General features: G+C 38.8%; 1 protein-coding gene across 8 annotated transcripts in view; it reads left to right on the top strand.

The window, feature by feature from the left end:
• FOXN3 (forkhead box N3) overlaps nt 1–15,213 on the top strand; it is a 157,794-nt gene extending 142,581 nt beyond the window's left edge. For 6 of the 8 annotated variants that reach the window (XM_057384688.1, XM_057384770.1, XM_057385101.1 and 3 more), the window contains 3 exons: nt 3,925–4,033; nt 11,256–11,279; nt 13,885–15,213. In XM_057384688.1, the coding sequence (XP_057240671.1) occupies nt 3,925–4,033; nt 11,256–11,279; nt 13,885–14,434 (683 nt within the window). In that variant the 3' untranslated portion in view covers nt 14,435–15,213. The remainder of the gene's footprint in view (nt 1–3,924; nt 4,034–11,255; nt 11,280–13,884) is intronic. The other 2 variants (XM_057385182.1, XM_057384939.1) reach the window with 1 other exon arrangement.
• Nucleotides 15,214–17,936: the final 2,723 nt, after the last annotated feature.

Here is a 17,936-nt window from a genome sequence, read left to right as displayed (position 1 = left end):
CCTAGGAATTGGGAACGTGTAACCTGCGTGTACTGTTGGTTAGAGAAACATTAGAAGAGAGGGGTCAGGACTGTAGAGTGTTAGTCCAGGCTGGCACTGATTGATGATATGGCTTGGAGTAAATTATCTTACCTCCACACCTTGAATCTTCAATCTAAAATATAAATATCTCTCCTCGAAGTATGGGTTTGAAACGTAATTAAAGCTTGTAAGCTGTAAATGTATCTTTGGAATAAAAGCACTGCATAATTTCCAGTAAATAATCCACAACCCTTCAAAAGCACCAAGATGTAGAAATAATTCCTTGAATATAAGTAGCTGTCACACAGCCTGCACAAAAGCTGGAAGAATGTGTGGGTACCAGGGACAGTGTAATAGAGTTTATATATGTATTTTTTTTAATTAAGTAAATTTTTTAAAGTAATAATTAATGTTTTCTTGGGAAGGATCTGTTTTGATGCTTTAAATGCTGTAAGTAGAGACGAATGAACAAGAAAGATCGGTCTTACCATGGCACATGGGTTATGTGGATAACTAGAAATTAATCCCTTTTGCCACTGAATTATTTTAATCCTGCTTTTCATTTTAGGTTCAGAGTGCTACAGGAACTGATTTATCAGCAAGTTGGGATGTTGGGGTTTCTTTCCTTTATGGTTCCATGTATTTCCTGAAAGGACACACTGCATGATCCAGTGTCCTTCTTCAAGTGATCCCTTGCATACAACCTTTCTGTTTGTCTGAGTGATGTAGTAGTGTTGCTGCATCATAATTCAGAGAGTTTGGGGAAACACAACCAAAAGTCAGTACCAATAACACTGCTGTCRCAAGCTGAATCAGTTACTGAATTCTGAGTGATGATTTCATTATACAGAGCTGTGATGTTCTTCAGAGGAAAGTTTGAGTCACAGAATCCTATTTAAGGGGTCTTCTGGCCTGAATAGTCCTATKGAAACCTTTCAGTGAGTGATGAAATGCTGCACAGACTGGTCATGATTGAAGTGAATTTCATACGCAGGACAAGAGAACAAGTTGTCTCTTCGGGGCTATTTTCAGAAGAGACCATCTTCGGTGTTTTCCTTTTTCACAAACTTTTGTTGATTCTTGAAGGGAATATGTGCGATGTGTGTGTGTGTGTGTGTACGTGGGAATGTTTTAAATGTGAAGCTTTTGAGGAGAGTGTTTCCTGGATAGCACACTGATTTACAAACCTGCAAAGGGTCGATGAACATGAAGGATGGGTTCCAGTGGGGGTGTCAATGTATAGGAATCCTAAGCTGTGCAACTTGTCAGTGTATTTGGGGTAGATGTAGGTACCTTAAAGACACAGAAGGGCAGGAAAAAAAGGAAACTCAGAGGAGATAAAGAAAGAAAGACAGGAGGCTAATTTTTGAGAATTGGTGAGGAAGCAAACAGGATTTTTTTAAGAAGCAATGGGAGTTGTCAGTAAGGCAGAGAGTAGGAGAAGAAAAAGAATAAAATCAGATAACTCTGCCAGCAGACCAGGATAATTAGGTAACCGTGAAAAGAAGACTTTGGGCATCAAGGAGCCTGTTGCTCTTTTTGTGCAGTAGCACTTCAAAGTGTGTTTGCTTTGAAGTTTTACGGTGTATATTTAGACAGTATCCATAGTTAACTGACATGTGATTCTGTGCATATGCATAAATGTTTCATTTCAATATAAAACTGTGGTTTGTGTTGTGGCGAAGATAAAATTCCCTGATCTTTCTCAGTCAAAACTCCTGGTTCATGTCTTTTGATGGGACTTTGTAAAGACAGGGAAGCCATACCGTGTAGTGCAGTATAAAATCTGTCCATCTTAAAAGCTTGTTGGAATAACCATGCCCATTGGAAGTTACGTATTTTAATCAGTCTTCTGGTATTCAGCACATTTATCTCTTGCTTTGAATTTACCTGTTATCTGTGCATTTTAGGTTAGCCATATCCTTGAGCAGGCTGCTTTTCTTTCATGACACTGGTGTTTTGGCTATCTCAAGGTCATGCCATTGAAACATAATAAGAAATTCAGATTTTTGAGTTTTAACATGATAATGTTCCTCTACAGTATCTACAAAACAGAACATTGAAGCAGTGAAAGCCTTGTAGTGTCCCCTGAGTGAAACAGGTTTGATCGATTTCTCATAGGCTAGCAATGACGGAAAAAGTGTACAGAGTAGTGAAGTATAAATAGCAAAATGCAATTTAAAAATTATTCTGGTCATCGAAAGCTGACCCAAGTTGTTATAAAATAGGTTCTGTAATTTTAGCCATTTGAGGCTGTACTTAAGCACCTAAATAAAAATGACCTGTTCTTCAGAGGTGCTTGAAAGCACGGGTGGGTGTAACAGAGTGACAGGATTTCATCAGGGGAATGATTTGCTCTCACAAGCAGGAGAAAGAAGATTATTTTCCCAGAACTAATCTCTGTGGTCTGGAGTGAAATAAGGTGAGCACCAGGACAGCAGGAGGGGAGGTGTTGATCTGGCTTGATGCTGATAGGAAGTTGAAGTGTACCTCAGCAGCTTARAACTAACATACTTCTGAGCCTGTACTCCTCTACTTGAGAATACACTAGTATTTTGGGATGTGAATATTTGGGCATGTAAAGTGTATGTGTTGATTTTGAATAATTTTTCTAGTCACCCTGAAATTCGTTTGAAAACAAATTATGTGGCTATATATAAAGCAATATGGTTTACATTTATCTTATACATGTTTATATAGTATCTGTATGTTTAAAAATAATATGTAAAGAGTAATGATCATCATTCTCTTTTTGGTCATTCACTGTGGGGGGAAGTTATGGTATGAATGATTATTTTCAGTAAATAGAACATGTGTGAACTGGCTGGCTGAGAAYGTCAAAGAGGCGAGTTTGGGGGGAGGCTGGAGGTCACTGTTCCAGTCTGAAGGGACATAATAGCTATGCCAACAAATGCCATTACCTGTAGGTGGGTCCCTGGTAAGGGCCTAGACTAGGAACTGTATTTGGTAGTCCTGCACCTCGCAGTGGAGGAGGAATGCTGAAGCCTGCTACGAAAGAACACTCTTCTTTGGTGGTGAAGTGCTTCTCTGCTGTTTGTTCAGCTGTCTGCCCTGGGCTGAGCAGTGTGCCTAAGTGTGTCTGTACAAGTACTTGGTTGTAAGTTAAAATCTTGTTGGCCAGAGCTGCCGTGTTGGATATAGAGCCAAGCTGAGTAGCCCAGTGAAATGTCCTGTCTGCAGGGGTCAATACCTGCGAGTTTGGTGGCATCAGCACGAGTTGGCTGAGGGAGGCTGAGCTGTGACCCGACCATGTGCGAGAGGCACGGGGCTGCTGCCAGGCTGTGTGACAGGGTCATCAGTGGCCAGAGATGGAGCCTAATTAGTGGTATGGAGATAATGCCTTTTTAGCCTCTTCTCTTTCTCTTCCWGGTAAATACATATTGTAGTTAATATTTTATTTTGCAGGAGACAGGGGCCAAGAGGTTGCTGCTCAGAAAGTAAACTGGGATGGTAAAAAGCTGAGAACTGTGTTCTTGCAGTGTAATACTTGTGTTCTGCTTATCTGTAAAGGGATCATTGTTTCTTTTTGTAGACAAAATAGTTACATTTGTACTCATAGCTGGTTTGGACTCTWAGCACATGCATTCACAGCAGAACAGCAGTTACAAACCAAAAGTGATTCAGTTGTACAAAGAATGATCTGCAGCAGCTAGGTCAGGCAGTGGCTTCTGCAAGCCATGTTATCATTGGTTGCCGTGAAAATAGTRTTGGAGTAGTGTGGCACTCGGAAGACTCGAGGCTGAGATGTCCAAGGTAAGCAGTGTACTGCATGAGCCTCTCTAGTGTTTTTTCAGTACATTGAAAAGCTTAAGTTCCACATTTTGTGCCTATATTTTTCTAATTTTTTTTTTTTAATTAAAACGTTCTGTGTTTTGTTTTTAGTTCCTTCTGGAGTGATACAAAATGGAGCTCGAGTACTGAGTAGAGGAATATTTCCTGGAGCCAGGCCATTGCCAATCAACCCTATAGGAAGCATGGCTGTCGCAGTAAGGTAAGAGTGGCTCATTGTGGGATCTGGATGAAATAAATTAGTATTTTGCAGAAGACRTAAGAGTATATGTAAGCTCTTGGTAAGCAGGTATTTTGCTCCTCCCCTCTCCCTTTTCTTAGACTTTTTCCTCGGTTAAATACCAGAGAGAAGAATGTCAATAATATTAAAGCAAATCCTGAAAGCTATTACAACATATAGCTGTCATTTTGTTATTAACTTGTGAGTCAGTTTCTTTCACTGCAGTTTTATCTCAAGGTTGTACTGAAACATTCAAGGGTAAAATATCATTTAAGATACTCAGCTATCAGGAAGCAGGGCAGTAAGAGACATCTAGTGCTGGCAGTAAGAACTGTGATTCAGTGGTTTGTTTTGCTTAAAGCAGTGCAGGTTTATTGGTGGAAGAACAATTTGCCTCTGGTGTAGCTCCATTTTCAGTCAGTCACAACGGAGATTAATTTGGTCAAGTGTACTGCCAGTGCCCTTCTCTTTCAGAACTCAGTATCTGCAAAAGCTATTTCAGCTTAGGCAATTGGGTATTCTGGGTGGGGTTTCATAATTAGTGCTGACCCCACTTTACTGGGCTGTTCCAATTAGACTCTTTTTTTCTCAGGAAAGGGCTGCAAGGCAGTAAAATGAAGTATCTTGGTAGGTCTTATTCCATTACTATTTACTTAGGTTTGGGAGGTTTTTTATCCCTTTTCAGAATCAGTGTCTAGCCCTTTGGATGCAGTATTTCCACCGAGTAAATGGAGAGAGAGACAGAAAGAGCCTGTGACATTCACGTACTCTTGATGCTTAAAATGCGTAGAGGGGGAGAYGCTAATTGGAATAAAATCCATGTTCTCTGATGAGCACTTTTTTCAGCTGTTTTTCCCATTTGCTGCACTGAAGGGATGCCACCCCAAGGGTCATCCTCCAGAACTGTGCAGAGTTGCTCTGTGTCTCTCTTTACCTCAGCCTGGCCTTGCTAACAGCAGGGATCAGCTCTCTCCATCAGCTTTGCCGCTGGCTTCACCCAGGACTTGTATTCTGCTCCAGTGGGGATTGCAGAGCTGTGGGACTACTGCATCATTAATTATATATAATTTTTAGAAGGTGTTCAAGCTAAATGGAGGACATGGTGGTCTGAATATTCTCTCTAGAGTTCATCTGCATTTCCTGCTTAGTCTCTGTTTCATAATCAGAGTTGACTCATGGAGGAGATAAAACTGTTTTACTTACAGGCCACTTGAAAACTTCTTTTGGTGTAGGCATTCTCAAATTACTATACTAAAGCTGTATATAGTTAAATTTTATGTTTTCAAAGGACTGTTTCTCATGTTTTTTTCCCAGCAGGTAGAGAACAGGATCTTTACCAGCTACCTGTTAATGTAGAGTTGGGAAATTAGGGATTTTACCCCTCCCTTGCTTATGTTCTTTTTGCTCTGTCACATAGAAAAGCTTTTATAATTAGTTAACTCAGACATTTCTAATTCTTTTTGTTCTCTTCTCCAGCCTTAGGCAGTATTAGAAATAGCTTAYTATGAATATATTCCTGGTGTGCATAATGTCTGCTCATATTTAAAATCTCCTGCAATATCCCTTCTTCTAATTCTTGAAAGGCAGAGGGAGGCACAGACAAGAGGCTTTGAAAGCTTTTGAGAAGTTAGGGGACTCTCTTCAACAGAACAAGTTCAGCAGGCAGTTTTGTCTTGTTTCCCTCAGGGATAATACGATTCAGAATTTCTTTAGGAAGAAGATCAATCTGGATTCACAATGCCTTAGAACATCATCTGTTCTTCTCAAAACTGGATACTTCTGTTATCAGTTCCTGTGAAAATTACACCATTTCTTGGTGCCARCCCCTCTTCTCAGATACACAGGGCTAAATAGGACCTGTCATGTTGAGCTTTCATGGCATCTCATGAGAATAACTTCTGCTTATAATGTGCAGCAGGGGGAATTTACCACAGCATCCATGCAGCCCTCTTTCACAGTTAAAGAGTGGGAGGACTGCTCAGATTGAGCTGTCATTCCTGCATAGGGGACGATGTTCCAGTCAGGCTGGCAGGAAATGTTTTCAGACCTGTTTAGGTGCAGGAAAGTTGATTTTCCCTTCTGGTTTTTACCAGGAGGGAGGTCTGGGCGGCCATGGGAGGTGGTACGGTCTCCTGTTTTCTGCAGAAATTGTGTGCCTCTGCCTATATATTGAGAAGCCAGACAGCTTCTTTCTAARACATTTTTAATGTGTATTTTAAATGTGTGTTTTTTTGAGAAATGTTTCTTTGSTGCTGTAAATGAGAGGTCTAAATCCACTTAAAGAAGCTTGTTTTTCATCACTCACATAGGGRACCACAAGCATTTTCTTGGTAGCAGATCATTGCATAATAAATTAAAACTTTTAACTGTTTTTTTTTTAGTTACCTTGTGTAGGAATCTGTAATGTGCTGGACTTCTGTTGACACTTCCTTACTGTCTGAGCTGTTTATTTCATTTTGTGTCTTATTTCATCAATATCTTAATGGTCTTTGGTTTTGCTGTCCTCCAAGCTGGTGCAAATAACTTGCAGTATGCTCTCCGCTTGTGCATCGCCATTAGTGCCAAAGTACAAGAACAAAAAGTTTAGTCTTGGGTTAAATTTGCAGTTGTAATTAAGGGGGATTTTGACTAATCTGTTATTCAGAAAGGAAGCCAAAAGTATAACATTGGACTAAGAAGCTGAAATTTCTTATATGTTAGCTCCCATCAACAGGAAAGTTTACTGTTCTATTTATCTTAAGCAGTGTGACCAAATCCACTGGCATTTTGTTTCTGCACAAGGTATCAATGTGTTGCTCTTTCCTTGTAATTACATGTAAATGCTTTATATTTTATATGTAAAATAAATTACGGTTGAATTAAGTACTTTAGGGTTAAAAAAAAAACCCTCCTGAAAAGTATTTAACAAACATGACTTACAATGAATAAAAAATTGCCATTGAGATCATCATTATTTTGTAGTGCATTTGGCTTAAATTGCACAAATAGGCCTTTCATTCCAAATAATCTACAAATGGAAAGGCATCCCACACATTTTTACTTTGAAAATAATCCTCTGGTGTTCAGTCTCCACAGCAGAGCATAATTGGATGTGTTTTGACAGTAGCTTTTTATTTACTTTATTCACACCACTTTTAGCTTGTTTACCATCCATATTTTCCGTGTTGTGGCTGTCAAGTCTAAGACCCACCCAAAGACAGCAGGGAAAAATAACGCTTCAAAGCTGCACAGCGTGTAGCATGTCTCTAACATGAGATCCATCRTATTTTGGGGATATTTTTGGCAGACCATATCCCCATATAGTTCCCTGAGAGAATCTAAAAGCAAATGCAGTGATAATTTGGATATGTAGAAAAGAAAATACTGACTGACAGAGGTATTCAATGAAAGCAGGCAAAGTCAGTAGTTCCTTACATGCAGCAAGGAGTTGCGTGTGAAAGTGAGCTCTTGCTCTTGCTATCATCCATTGGAAAATATCTTTTAAATGTTTTCCTAGGAGGGTTTCTGAGGTTGCTTTAGTAGGGACAGTCTCTGCCCAAGTGCCCAGTGCATATTACATCATGTGTCTTGGCAAGGTGCATGAAGCTCTTACCATATATAATCACCTTCCACAGGAGTCAGGTATTACCTGTTACATCAACCCTTGGGAGGAGCACAAGCTTGGGAGTTGATCTGACATTTCAGACTACAGTACATCCCGCAGACAGCCTCCACCATGATGTTAGTGATTTTCTCCAGTTACCGGAGTGTGTGGGTTGTTTATGATTTATATCCAAGTCTTACTGCCATGCGGTAGAATGGGAGCCTCAGCCTCATCTGCTTTTGATGTGGACAGGTCCACTSAGGTGAGACTGGTGGAAATTCACCCCACAGAGAATCTCACCACCTGCTCAGCATAGGCCTTGTAATTTGATTCAGGTTATTTTGCAGAAGATGTTTTACAAAATATCCTTGATAATATTTTTAAAAAAAAAAGCTTCAGGTAATTGGTTAGATTACTTTTGGTAGTGTTAGAAATACCTTGGGTTTTAAGTTACTGTAAGTTAAAAGTAAAAATGGATGGGAAATTACAAGGGGTTTTCCCATTTCATCCAATTCTTCTTCACCAAGCATTTGTAGTTTCTTTGTCCTGGTTTTAGTTGGGGTCACATTAGTTTTCTTCCTAGTAGCCAGTCCAGAGCTGTGTGTTGAATTTAGTAAGAGAACAGTGTTGATAATAGGCTGGTGGTTTAGTTGCTGAGCAGCAYTTGTTCCAAGTCAAGGGCTTTTCAGTTTCCCATGCTCTGCACATGCAGGTGCACAAGAAGCTGAGAGGAGCAGGGGCAGGACAGGAGCTGAACTGGCCAAAGGGACATTCCATGCCATAGAGCATCATGCCCTGTACATAAACTGGCAGAGTCGGCCAGGAGGAGCTGATCACTCCTGAGGGATGAATTGAGTTGTGAGCAATTGTATTCTGTATCCCTTGACTTTCTAGTGTTTTATTCCTCTCTTTTTGTTAATGCTTTTTTCATCACCTTCGTCATCATTGCTGTTGTTACTGGTTTTGTTGTTATTCACTATATTTCAAAGTGTTCTTATCTCAACCCATGGTTAACTTTTTCTGATTCTCCTCCAATCCCATCAAGCAGCTGCTTGGTTCATAGTTGCTGGCTGGGGTTAAATACGCTTTCTCAAGGAATGTCACAATCACCTGTAAATTGCAAACAAGCTTCCCAGAAGATTTCCCTTAGTAAAAAAAAATACTTCTTATTCAAGTTTCCAAGATGCAATTTTTCTTCTTCATAAGGAAAGTAAGTGCACCTGCACTGGCAGAGCTTCTTTTGATCAAGCTCTTTCTTGATTTTGAGGGATCAAAAAARTCTAAAAACCCTCAGAAAAACAACAAAACACCCCAAAATGCAACACTAACAAACCTTACCTACTTCATCATGTGTAGATTTTAAAATACCTGTTCTTGTGCTGTTAATGCCACAGTTTCTTATGCAGCTCCTGATCATTGGGGCATGACAAGAATGAGTTTAGTGCTTAAYTTTATTTGAAGATGGAAAACAGTTATTTAGGATTATTTTCACTTTAAATTTGTAGGGTAATTACTAGATTATTCCTTGGGTATAGCTTTTATTATTGTGACTGTATTTCTCATGCTGGTTTTATTTTTGCTTCTATTTTCCCCCCTTGAAGCAGCCATTCAAGCAGTGAATAAAYAGACCAAACACAAGAAGCATGTACAGAGTAGTTGCCAAAGCATAAGTACAATTATTATCATYCACTTACATTATCTGTGAATGATTATTTTTGCTTAGATAAAGGACTTGGTAGGTATTTCCTTTCATAAATTCTTAATTGTATTTTCATAGTGCTGATCACTGGTGTGATCAGCTTAACAAACCCCAACTCATCCTTRTTGCATTGCATTCCCCTCCTCCCCACCTTAACAGGCAGGATGAGTTATCCTTGGGAGCTGAAGGCATGCTTTAGTAACTAAAGGACAATAACACTGACTGACTTGATTATTCTTTCTTTGCAAAATGCACAGGGCTCCATTTGTCTTAACTTCAGATCTGCTGTTGATACTGCTGGCAGTTCATGAATCATATTTACTGTGGTCCTTTGCATACAATTTTCCCTGAAGTACCTTTGTAAGAGCTTTTGTCACTAGTGTGAGCGACTCGTTGTTGACTTTTAATTCGGTAACCCTTGACAGAATCTCATTGTACGGCAAGTGARCACCACTTACTTTTCATATGCTTGCTCATCCTTCTTCCTGCTGGTCTGTAGTGGTTCTAAGAAGCACTTCAACTAGCTGTAGCCAAAAGTTCTGACTGTCTTGAGTTTCCCTTTGAAATAAAAAAAAAAGTAATTTTTTTTTAGCGAGCCTGGAACATTTCAAAATTTACAAACCCAGCTTACCTGTACTGCTTTCTTTGTATCTAACTGTGTGTTTCCAGTTACATACAAAAATTGTCATAGTGGGTACACACTATCTGTCATCAAGAAGGATTAGAGGTAGATTAAGGTGATATTTAAACTCCACATAGGTTTTCTTTGTTCATCAAAGGAATATACCTGTCTCAAGTGTGGAATATAGTAAGTATTTTTCAGAAAAACCTTTGCCATTTTGCAAGCAGAATGTGATTACATATCTTTCTTTCAAGCTAGCAGAGAAATTTAAGGAAGATATATCTGTCCTTGGTAAAATGACAGACTTTTGTCCCATCCTGAGGAAGATATCTTTGAAAGGCAGAGGTACTAACACTGTATAAAGGACRTGATTTCCTTACTAACTTGAGACCCAGCTGCTGTGAGTCCCATCTGGCTTCTGATGACATTAGTATCTGAATTCAAATCCATTAAAAATGAGAATGAAGTCAGACTTTCAGAAGTCCAGACTTACATCTGCACTGCTTGAGGATTGTGTCATTGTGCTATAACCAAGTGGAAATGTTCTAAAAAGGGTCTGTGCACATTGCTTTATGCTCAGATCCCTCAAGCAAATAAGATAGTCCATGTGTGTAGGATGAAAAGCTCTAGAGATGTCCCATGGATTTCCTGAAAGAGCAAGCCACTGCTTTAAAACATGAAAATATGTCAGTTTCTGAAAAATTGGAAATAAAGTTCTGAACAAAAAAGGGGGGAAATGAGGTATTACTCAAAATAAATTTCCCCTCATTGTTATGGTAAGCACAGATTTCCCCTCTGTAATTTAAAAATACTCCCAACATCACAGCAAGCACATGTTAATCTATTATTGTTTCAGTAACAAAGTGAGAGTTACAGCCGGAACAGTGAGCAAAAGTAGATTGAGCTAGCCAAAATCTGTCTCCTGAAACCTGAGACTTCTGGTGGTCTAGATTCAATTAAGTAGAAAACAGGTTCATTTCAGAATSAGTATGATTGTGTAAGTGCAATGTAAAGCTTGAGAATGTCTCAGAAGCAAGTGAGGTATATGAATTGTTTGGATATTCATTTATTCAACTCTTACTAATCTACTAGTATCAGTTATAAGTAATTCATCTAATGTTTGAGCTGTTGCATATTAAAATACAGATAAGATTAATTTATTTTCAGGCTACACAATTTTTGATGTGAGTATCCTAAAGCACTCTGCCTGTGTACTGTGTAACTTTTACTTTTTTGCAAATATCTTTTGCTAATTCTCTCCTTGACCTGCTTTTTCTTCCTTTTATATTTCCTCAAGCAGAACTGGTTGGAAATCTTTCAAAATGTAAGTGAAACCCAAAGGTTTTTTTCTGAGATGCAAATGCTTTCCATTTCCTGACCAGTTCCAGCATAGAAACCTTTCTTCTGAAGTGTATTGGTGTTTCCTTTCCTCCCCTTTTCTCTTTTTTTGCACCTCTCTGTGAACTTCTGTTTCTCTTTACCAGCATCTCTGTTTGTGACACGCCCTGTGGGATGCTAACCCCATAGTCGGCCTTCCCCCAGGACATCCYTCTGTACTCCCCAGGCATTTCATTCTGTTTTTTTGCTGATTTGGAAGAATTGGGAGCTGGAATAAGTTCCATRTGCAGAGTTTTTGAATCCAAATTGCAGCCCCTTTATGTAAAGGCAGCACTAGAGACTCAGGGGTAGGGCAAATCAGGGATGTTTCTTTGCCCCCTGGCTGTGCTGCTCCATAGAGCTGTGACTTTCTTTTTATTGACAATCTCTCAGTAAAATGATCTAGAGTAGATCTAAATAGCATAAAAATGGGCATCTTGGTTTAAATCCCATCTGTTAGAAGCCTTGTTCAGTGACAGTCAGTAGGAATCCCATTTGAGTTCCCACCTGTTCTGTCCTGTATTTGTTTCCTTGGACTAAGAATTGATTGTTATTTTTAATGGAAAATTATTAATGTGTGATTTTTAGTGAGCCATATTACTCTGACTTTAAGCTGCCTAGTAAAATGAAGTAACTTTAATTTTATGCTAATTTATGATAATTTTTAACATCTTTAAATGTAAATTTACCCTAAAAATGAAGAATCTGTCACTTAAAATGCATCACATGCTTCCTTGTAATGGCTGATCTTAAGGAGTTGGTTATAAATTCACCTTATAACTAGCTTAGTATGGATGATTTCTTCTTCTAAGCATTTGGCATCCTCTAATGACAACCCCTGCAGTTGCAAGCCATCACAGAGTAAATGCAGCTGGCTTGCTGCACAATCATGAATGACATTGCACTTAGTTATTAATAATTGAAGGAGCTTTGTGTATTCCTTCTGGGTTCTGTATAGAATTTATGCAGAAAATAGATCATACATCTACTCAGAAATGTAAGGGAAAGAAATTTTGTTGAGCAAAAGAGGTTGGCAAGAGGCTTTCTTTGCTAATAACTGTGCCTTCTATTCTATACATTTCGTTGAAAGCGTTGTAAATAACATTTAGGATGACCAATGAATTTGCTGCCTTCTAGCATTGTCCTGTCACTGGTTCATAAATGCAAGGGAGCTTCTTATCTCAGGGAGCTTGCAGATAAGGGCATTTAGATGAATAGGAGCTGTGGAATTATGCACCACTCTTATTTTTCCCACCTTTCAAACTTACCTTTCAGAAATGGATAATACTCCACTGTTTCTTTGTGTAAGGAAACCATACATGAGGTCCATTGCCTGAAACCTAAAGCACTTTCCATATTTTAAAGTAGAAGAGCAGTAATATTCTGGACTTGCCACTGTGCCATTCCTGTTAAGAAATACCTATACTCAGTGTGTGCATTTAAGAAAGTTTAATCCAACACTGCCACAGATGTGCAAAAGCACTCCAGTGGTAGCACAAAGATGGCAAGAGTGGGCTTTAAAACAGTTTATCATGTGATTGTTTAAACAGCCTTGCTTCTTTGTTGGATTTTTTTCAACTGGCAGAGAGTTTCAAGGCTGGTAAACTGGCAGGTGGCAGTGATGATGGCTTTACTCAGTGACAAGCATCCTTCTCTCCTTCTTTTCAGCAGGAGTAAAGCATTGCACAGGATCAGTGCTTTCTTTAGTAGTATTATAAGCATTGTATTCTGTTTTTTTAATTCAGTGGCAATGCTCTAATGCATTTCAGTCCAGAAAAAAAAGCTGTTAGTTTTTAAATGTATCATGCTGCAGTAGTGCTCACAGAACAGTGTGCCATAAAACCAGAGGAAATGACAGCTTCGAGAGCAAATCCAGATTTATTTTTTCTACTGCTTGTTTTTGAACATGTTCTAATATTTTGTTGGCAGCTAGTGGCTTAAGATTGTGTTGCTTTTAAATTATTTATTAACTGATCAGAATCAGAACTGTGACTGGACCTGGTTGCTCCTTCTCCTGGAAAGAGTCCTAAATAGAAGTTGTGTTACTTTCAGGTAAAACATCTGCGCTTGGAATGCTAAAGTTGGAAAGGGTCTTTCAGAGGAGGCAAGGAATTAYCCCAGAAAGCTATAATGTCTCTTCCCCATGCTTTTGGTAATAAAATATGACTTTATGAAAAAAAGGAGAAGATATTTATGCAACTTATCAGAGTTTATTTACCCTGTATCTAAAATAATGTAGGGTTTTTTCTTCTTAATTTTTGGAAGTGTAAACTATTAATTGAAATTTAAATCAGTACTGTTTACACATAATTTATTTTTAACCATCCCCTACTTGTTCCTGCCTCTTGTGCTGTTTTGCATCTTTTAGCTTGTTTTGTATGTCAAGTCCAATCCTCTTGCAATTAGGCTTTGAAACCAGCTTGCATGGACATTACTTTGATAGTCATAATTTCAGATTGTATTTTCAATTTATCTGTCAGCTGGCTTTATCATCTTTTGAAGCAGGTTTGCATCTGTGTGGCTTCTAAGACTGCTTCAATTTGTTTTTACAGGAATGGAATAACAAACTGCCGGATGCGGACAGAAAGTGAACAGTCCTGCGGCTCTCCAGTTGTTAGCGGTGACCCAAAGGAGGATCACAACTACAGCAGTGCCAAATCTTCCAACCACAGGAGCACATCACCTGCTAGTGACTCCGTTTCCTCTTCCTCTGCTGATGACCAGTATGAATTTGCAACTAAAGGTAGCCAAGACAGCAGTGAAGGAAGTGAGGTCAGCTTCCAGAGCCACGAGAGCCATAGCGAAACAGAAGAGGAGGACAAAAAGCAAAGTCGGAAGGAGACCAAGGATTCTTTAGCTGACAGTGGATATGCATCCCAGCACAAGAAAAGGCAACATTTAATGAAGGYGAAAAAAGTACCAAGTGACACACTGCCTCTTAAAAAGAGACGTACAGAAAAGCCCCCTGAGAGTGACGATGAGGAGATGAAAGAAGCAGCAGGATCACTCCTGCATTTAGCAGGAATTCGATCCTGTTTGAACAACATCACCAATCGGACGGCAAAGGGGCAGAAAGAGCAAAAGGAAACCACAAAAAATTAGAACAAATCAATGATTTGTTTGAACTTACAAAGTTTTGTTTCAGCACGTCAGGTGAATTCTAATGATTTGTGGCAATATCAGCAATTTTTTCCTTTTTTGTTTTTCTTCTGTTTCTTTTTGTTTTGTTTCTTTGGTTTTTCTTTTTTTTGACCCTTAAGATTTTTATTTTTAAAGGAGATTGAAGCCATAGAACTCATACTGACATTCAGCTAATTTACAAAAGCTTTTCATTACCTGAAGACAAAAAGTTAACAAAAAAAGAAAGCCAAAATCGCCATTGCTTTCTCCAGCTTGTCAAAAATGCATGGTTGAATACGCAGTGACATCAACATTAGTGTGATGGGAGTAAAATTGGGCACTTGGAAATCCCTCTTRTAGTAGAAGAGCTGTGCATAATTTAGTATTCATTCAGGCCTGGCCCTTAAGAATTTTTTAATGGCCTTACAATTGGGTTAGAAGTGAATGTGAATAAMGAGATTTGTGGGAAAGAGGAGACGCGTGCTTCTCAACCAAGAACCATGTAGTGGCACTTGGATATGTTGTGCCATACAAGTCTTTGGACAGCCACTGGTGGCAACTGTGCAAGCAGTAATGCACTTCTAATGTGTCACAAATTCTATGTGGCTCATAATGTGAAGACTGATAACTCCAAGTTTGAGGAAATTTAAACTATGTATGCAATGGGTTTCAGTGAAATWATGAAATGGGGGGGTCACTGTTAGTAGCATCATTAACCATTGAATTCTGTCTTCTATATTAAATTGAAAGATATTCAAAAAGCCATAAGCCTGAAGATTGGCACTGCGTGCAAAAAATAATAGTAATAGGGAAAAACAAACTATGTCTTCTAAACTGCCTGAGTGAAAAGCAATCAAGTCTAAGAAATTACAGTAGATAAAATGTACATCAGAATCTTTTTCTGTGGATCACATCCTTGATCTAACTAGGGAAAMAAAGCTACAAAACCTGCCATTAGTAGTATTCTGTATTTAAAAATAAAAGGAAAGCATTTTGGTGAACAGTAAAAATCAAAGTTCAACTGAAGAGCTCCTACACTGCCCTCAGAAATGAGCGTGCAGTGACCATCAGTCAGGATTCATCTGTGCAAAAGTGACAACAAATTTCCAGATTCAACCAGCATAGCCAGCAGAAGAAATTTGATCCACATTGCATGGATTCTTTAGGGAGGGGGGGAAAACAAAAAGCAAACAATTTTTTTTATTCAAAGATGACAAAGTTCTTGTAAGGTAAATAATGTATTTAGCATGAAGCATGAATTATTTTCATATAAATATAGAAAATAGAGAAAAAGGCTATGCCTCTAATTTTTAAGCCCTTAGGCTTAGAGTTTGTTTTTTTGGGGTTTTATTTTCTTTTTGTTTGTTTTGGTTTTGTTTTTGTTTTGGTTCTTTTTTGTTGTTGTTGGGGTTTTTTTGAAGCAGGTGTTTAAGGTTTAACCTTCTTCAGGGACAAACACTGACTGTTGGGGAACTTACTCTGCAATATTAAAAAATAAAATCTTCATGCTCTGGTAGGGCTTGGATGGTTGAATTATACTGCCTTGTCTGCACATTCAGCCCCCCTCTCCCTACTTCTGTTTAAAAAAAAAAAAAAAAAAAAAAAGAAAAAAGTAAAAGTGTGTCCTTTCTTCGTCTGTACATGTGTAACATGACGCAATAATCTGAGGGCAAATTTAGTAGTGAGTGTGTATGACAGAATCAAGAGAATAATGGGAGGTTAATTGAGGAAAACTCTCTGATTTGATTCAGGAATAAGTAGACAAGAAAATAGCTTTGCTAATTTGCCATGAAAAAATGAAGTAAGTTAAGAGCCTTACGGAGGTGTCTGGATAAAAAAGCAGTGTTACAGAGAGTGTGATTCAGGTACAGTGCTACTCGTCTGGTAAGGATGACTATGAGACTGAAAATCACTACAGCAGAGAGAAGTTGTGAAATAAGCAAAACAGTCTCTCTCACCTGGATTCTTGCATTTGGCATGAAAATATCTACATTTAAAATATCTTAGAGGCAAAAAGAAAATCCCAGGAGCTGACCACTTAAAAGAACAAAACGGTCGGTTTCTTAAAGAGCATGGGTTTAGATTTATCACTAACAGCTCTTTCAGGCAGCAGTTTCACCAAGATGGATCTAGTTTATGAAGAGTGAGTTACAGAAGGTTTTGGCTTCCTACTCAGTGCAGTGAGCTWAAAGTTGTATTTGGATTTGCCTGTGGTTTGTATTCAGTTAGGAGGTGGAAGGGCTGAAGGGCAGGCTGGTCTGGACCTGGCTCTGTGCTCTGCAAGCATTTKGTAAAGGACAGGGCATCACAACAAAAGAGCACCTCTCCTTCCATCTCAGCCAGYGTGTCCTGGGATCCAGGAGCTGCCTGACAGCTGCCAGAACTCTGCACAACTGCCAGCTTTGAAGATAAGGAAGGAGAGAACCATGGATAATGCTAGAAACAGCCTTGTTCCTCTCAGTTTGCAGGGTTGATTCCCAGTATTTGTTAAGTCAGGAGTACAACTAACTTTTGTTGGGTGCTTTCAGTCCTTGAGTTGGGGAAAACAGTAAGGACCAGTCCCTTGGCCAGGTAGCACAGAGGTGAATGAGCCATAACATTTCCCTTGTCTGATCAGACTGGGATAATCAGCTTCTTCCCAGATCCATACTCTCTACAGCCAAAGTCCACAGGCAGTGAACCACACAACCCTGTAGAGGAGAACTTGGTCTTCATCTTTTATAGACTTTTGGAAGAGTAATTTGAAATACAAAATAGTACAGTATCATTTTGCCACTACATTTGCTCATTAATGCATAGTTGTATCAGCTTAATATTTATCAAAAAAACAGCACTGAAAACTCTAGTGGCAGAAAATACACTCAAACCATGGCTCAGCCATCTCTGTCCTCCAGGAAAAGCAACGTGGTTTTGTGCCAGTGACCAGATTCTGTCCACAACACTAATTCCAGAGCAACTTCTGTGATTGCAGTGTCACTGCAAATGAGATCAGTATCTGCTGAAGAACAAGTACCGTTCATTAATGTGGACTCTTGGTGGCTAAATATATAATTACCAGTAGTATTACTCATCTTAGAAAACAGTCATTTTGCATAAATATCTAATTAGGCAAGTTATCTTTATACAGATATATATAGAGAAATATATATAACACCTATCTAAGATTTCAACAATTGCTCTRTATACGTGCTGGTAAAACTAAAATGTTGGCAAGCATCTATTTTCATGTAAAATTTGTTASTCCTAGTCTGATCAGCTAGGGAGGTATTCTTTGGTAGGGTTTTACAAAGTTGTGTTCAGGAACCAGCAGTTTGGGCTGCTATCAGCAGATTATTTCTGGTCTTTCAAAACAGCTTGTTCTTCTTGATGCTTGCTCTGACTGTTGGTGAGAAGTACCAATTGAATTGTGTAAAATATTTAGGAGTCACCTTTTAAACCATATTTGTGCCTGGCTGACAATGGCAAGTTTGTCAGAACTGGTTGT

This window comes from Malurus melanocephalus, unplaced genomic scaffold, assembly GCF_030028575.1.
Source record: "Malurus melanocephalus ecotype Western Australia unplaced genomic scaffold, MMel_1.1 scaffold_0, whole genome shotgun sequence".
Classification (NCBI taxonomy): domain Eukaryota; kingdom Metazoa; phylum Chordata; class Aves; order Passeriformes; family Maluridae; genus Malurus; species Malurus melanocephalus.
Note: the sequence above shows the minus strand (reverse complement) of the source record. Positions and strands in the feature narration are given on the sequence as shown.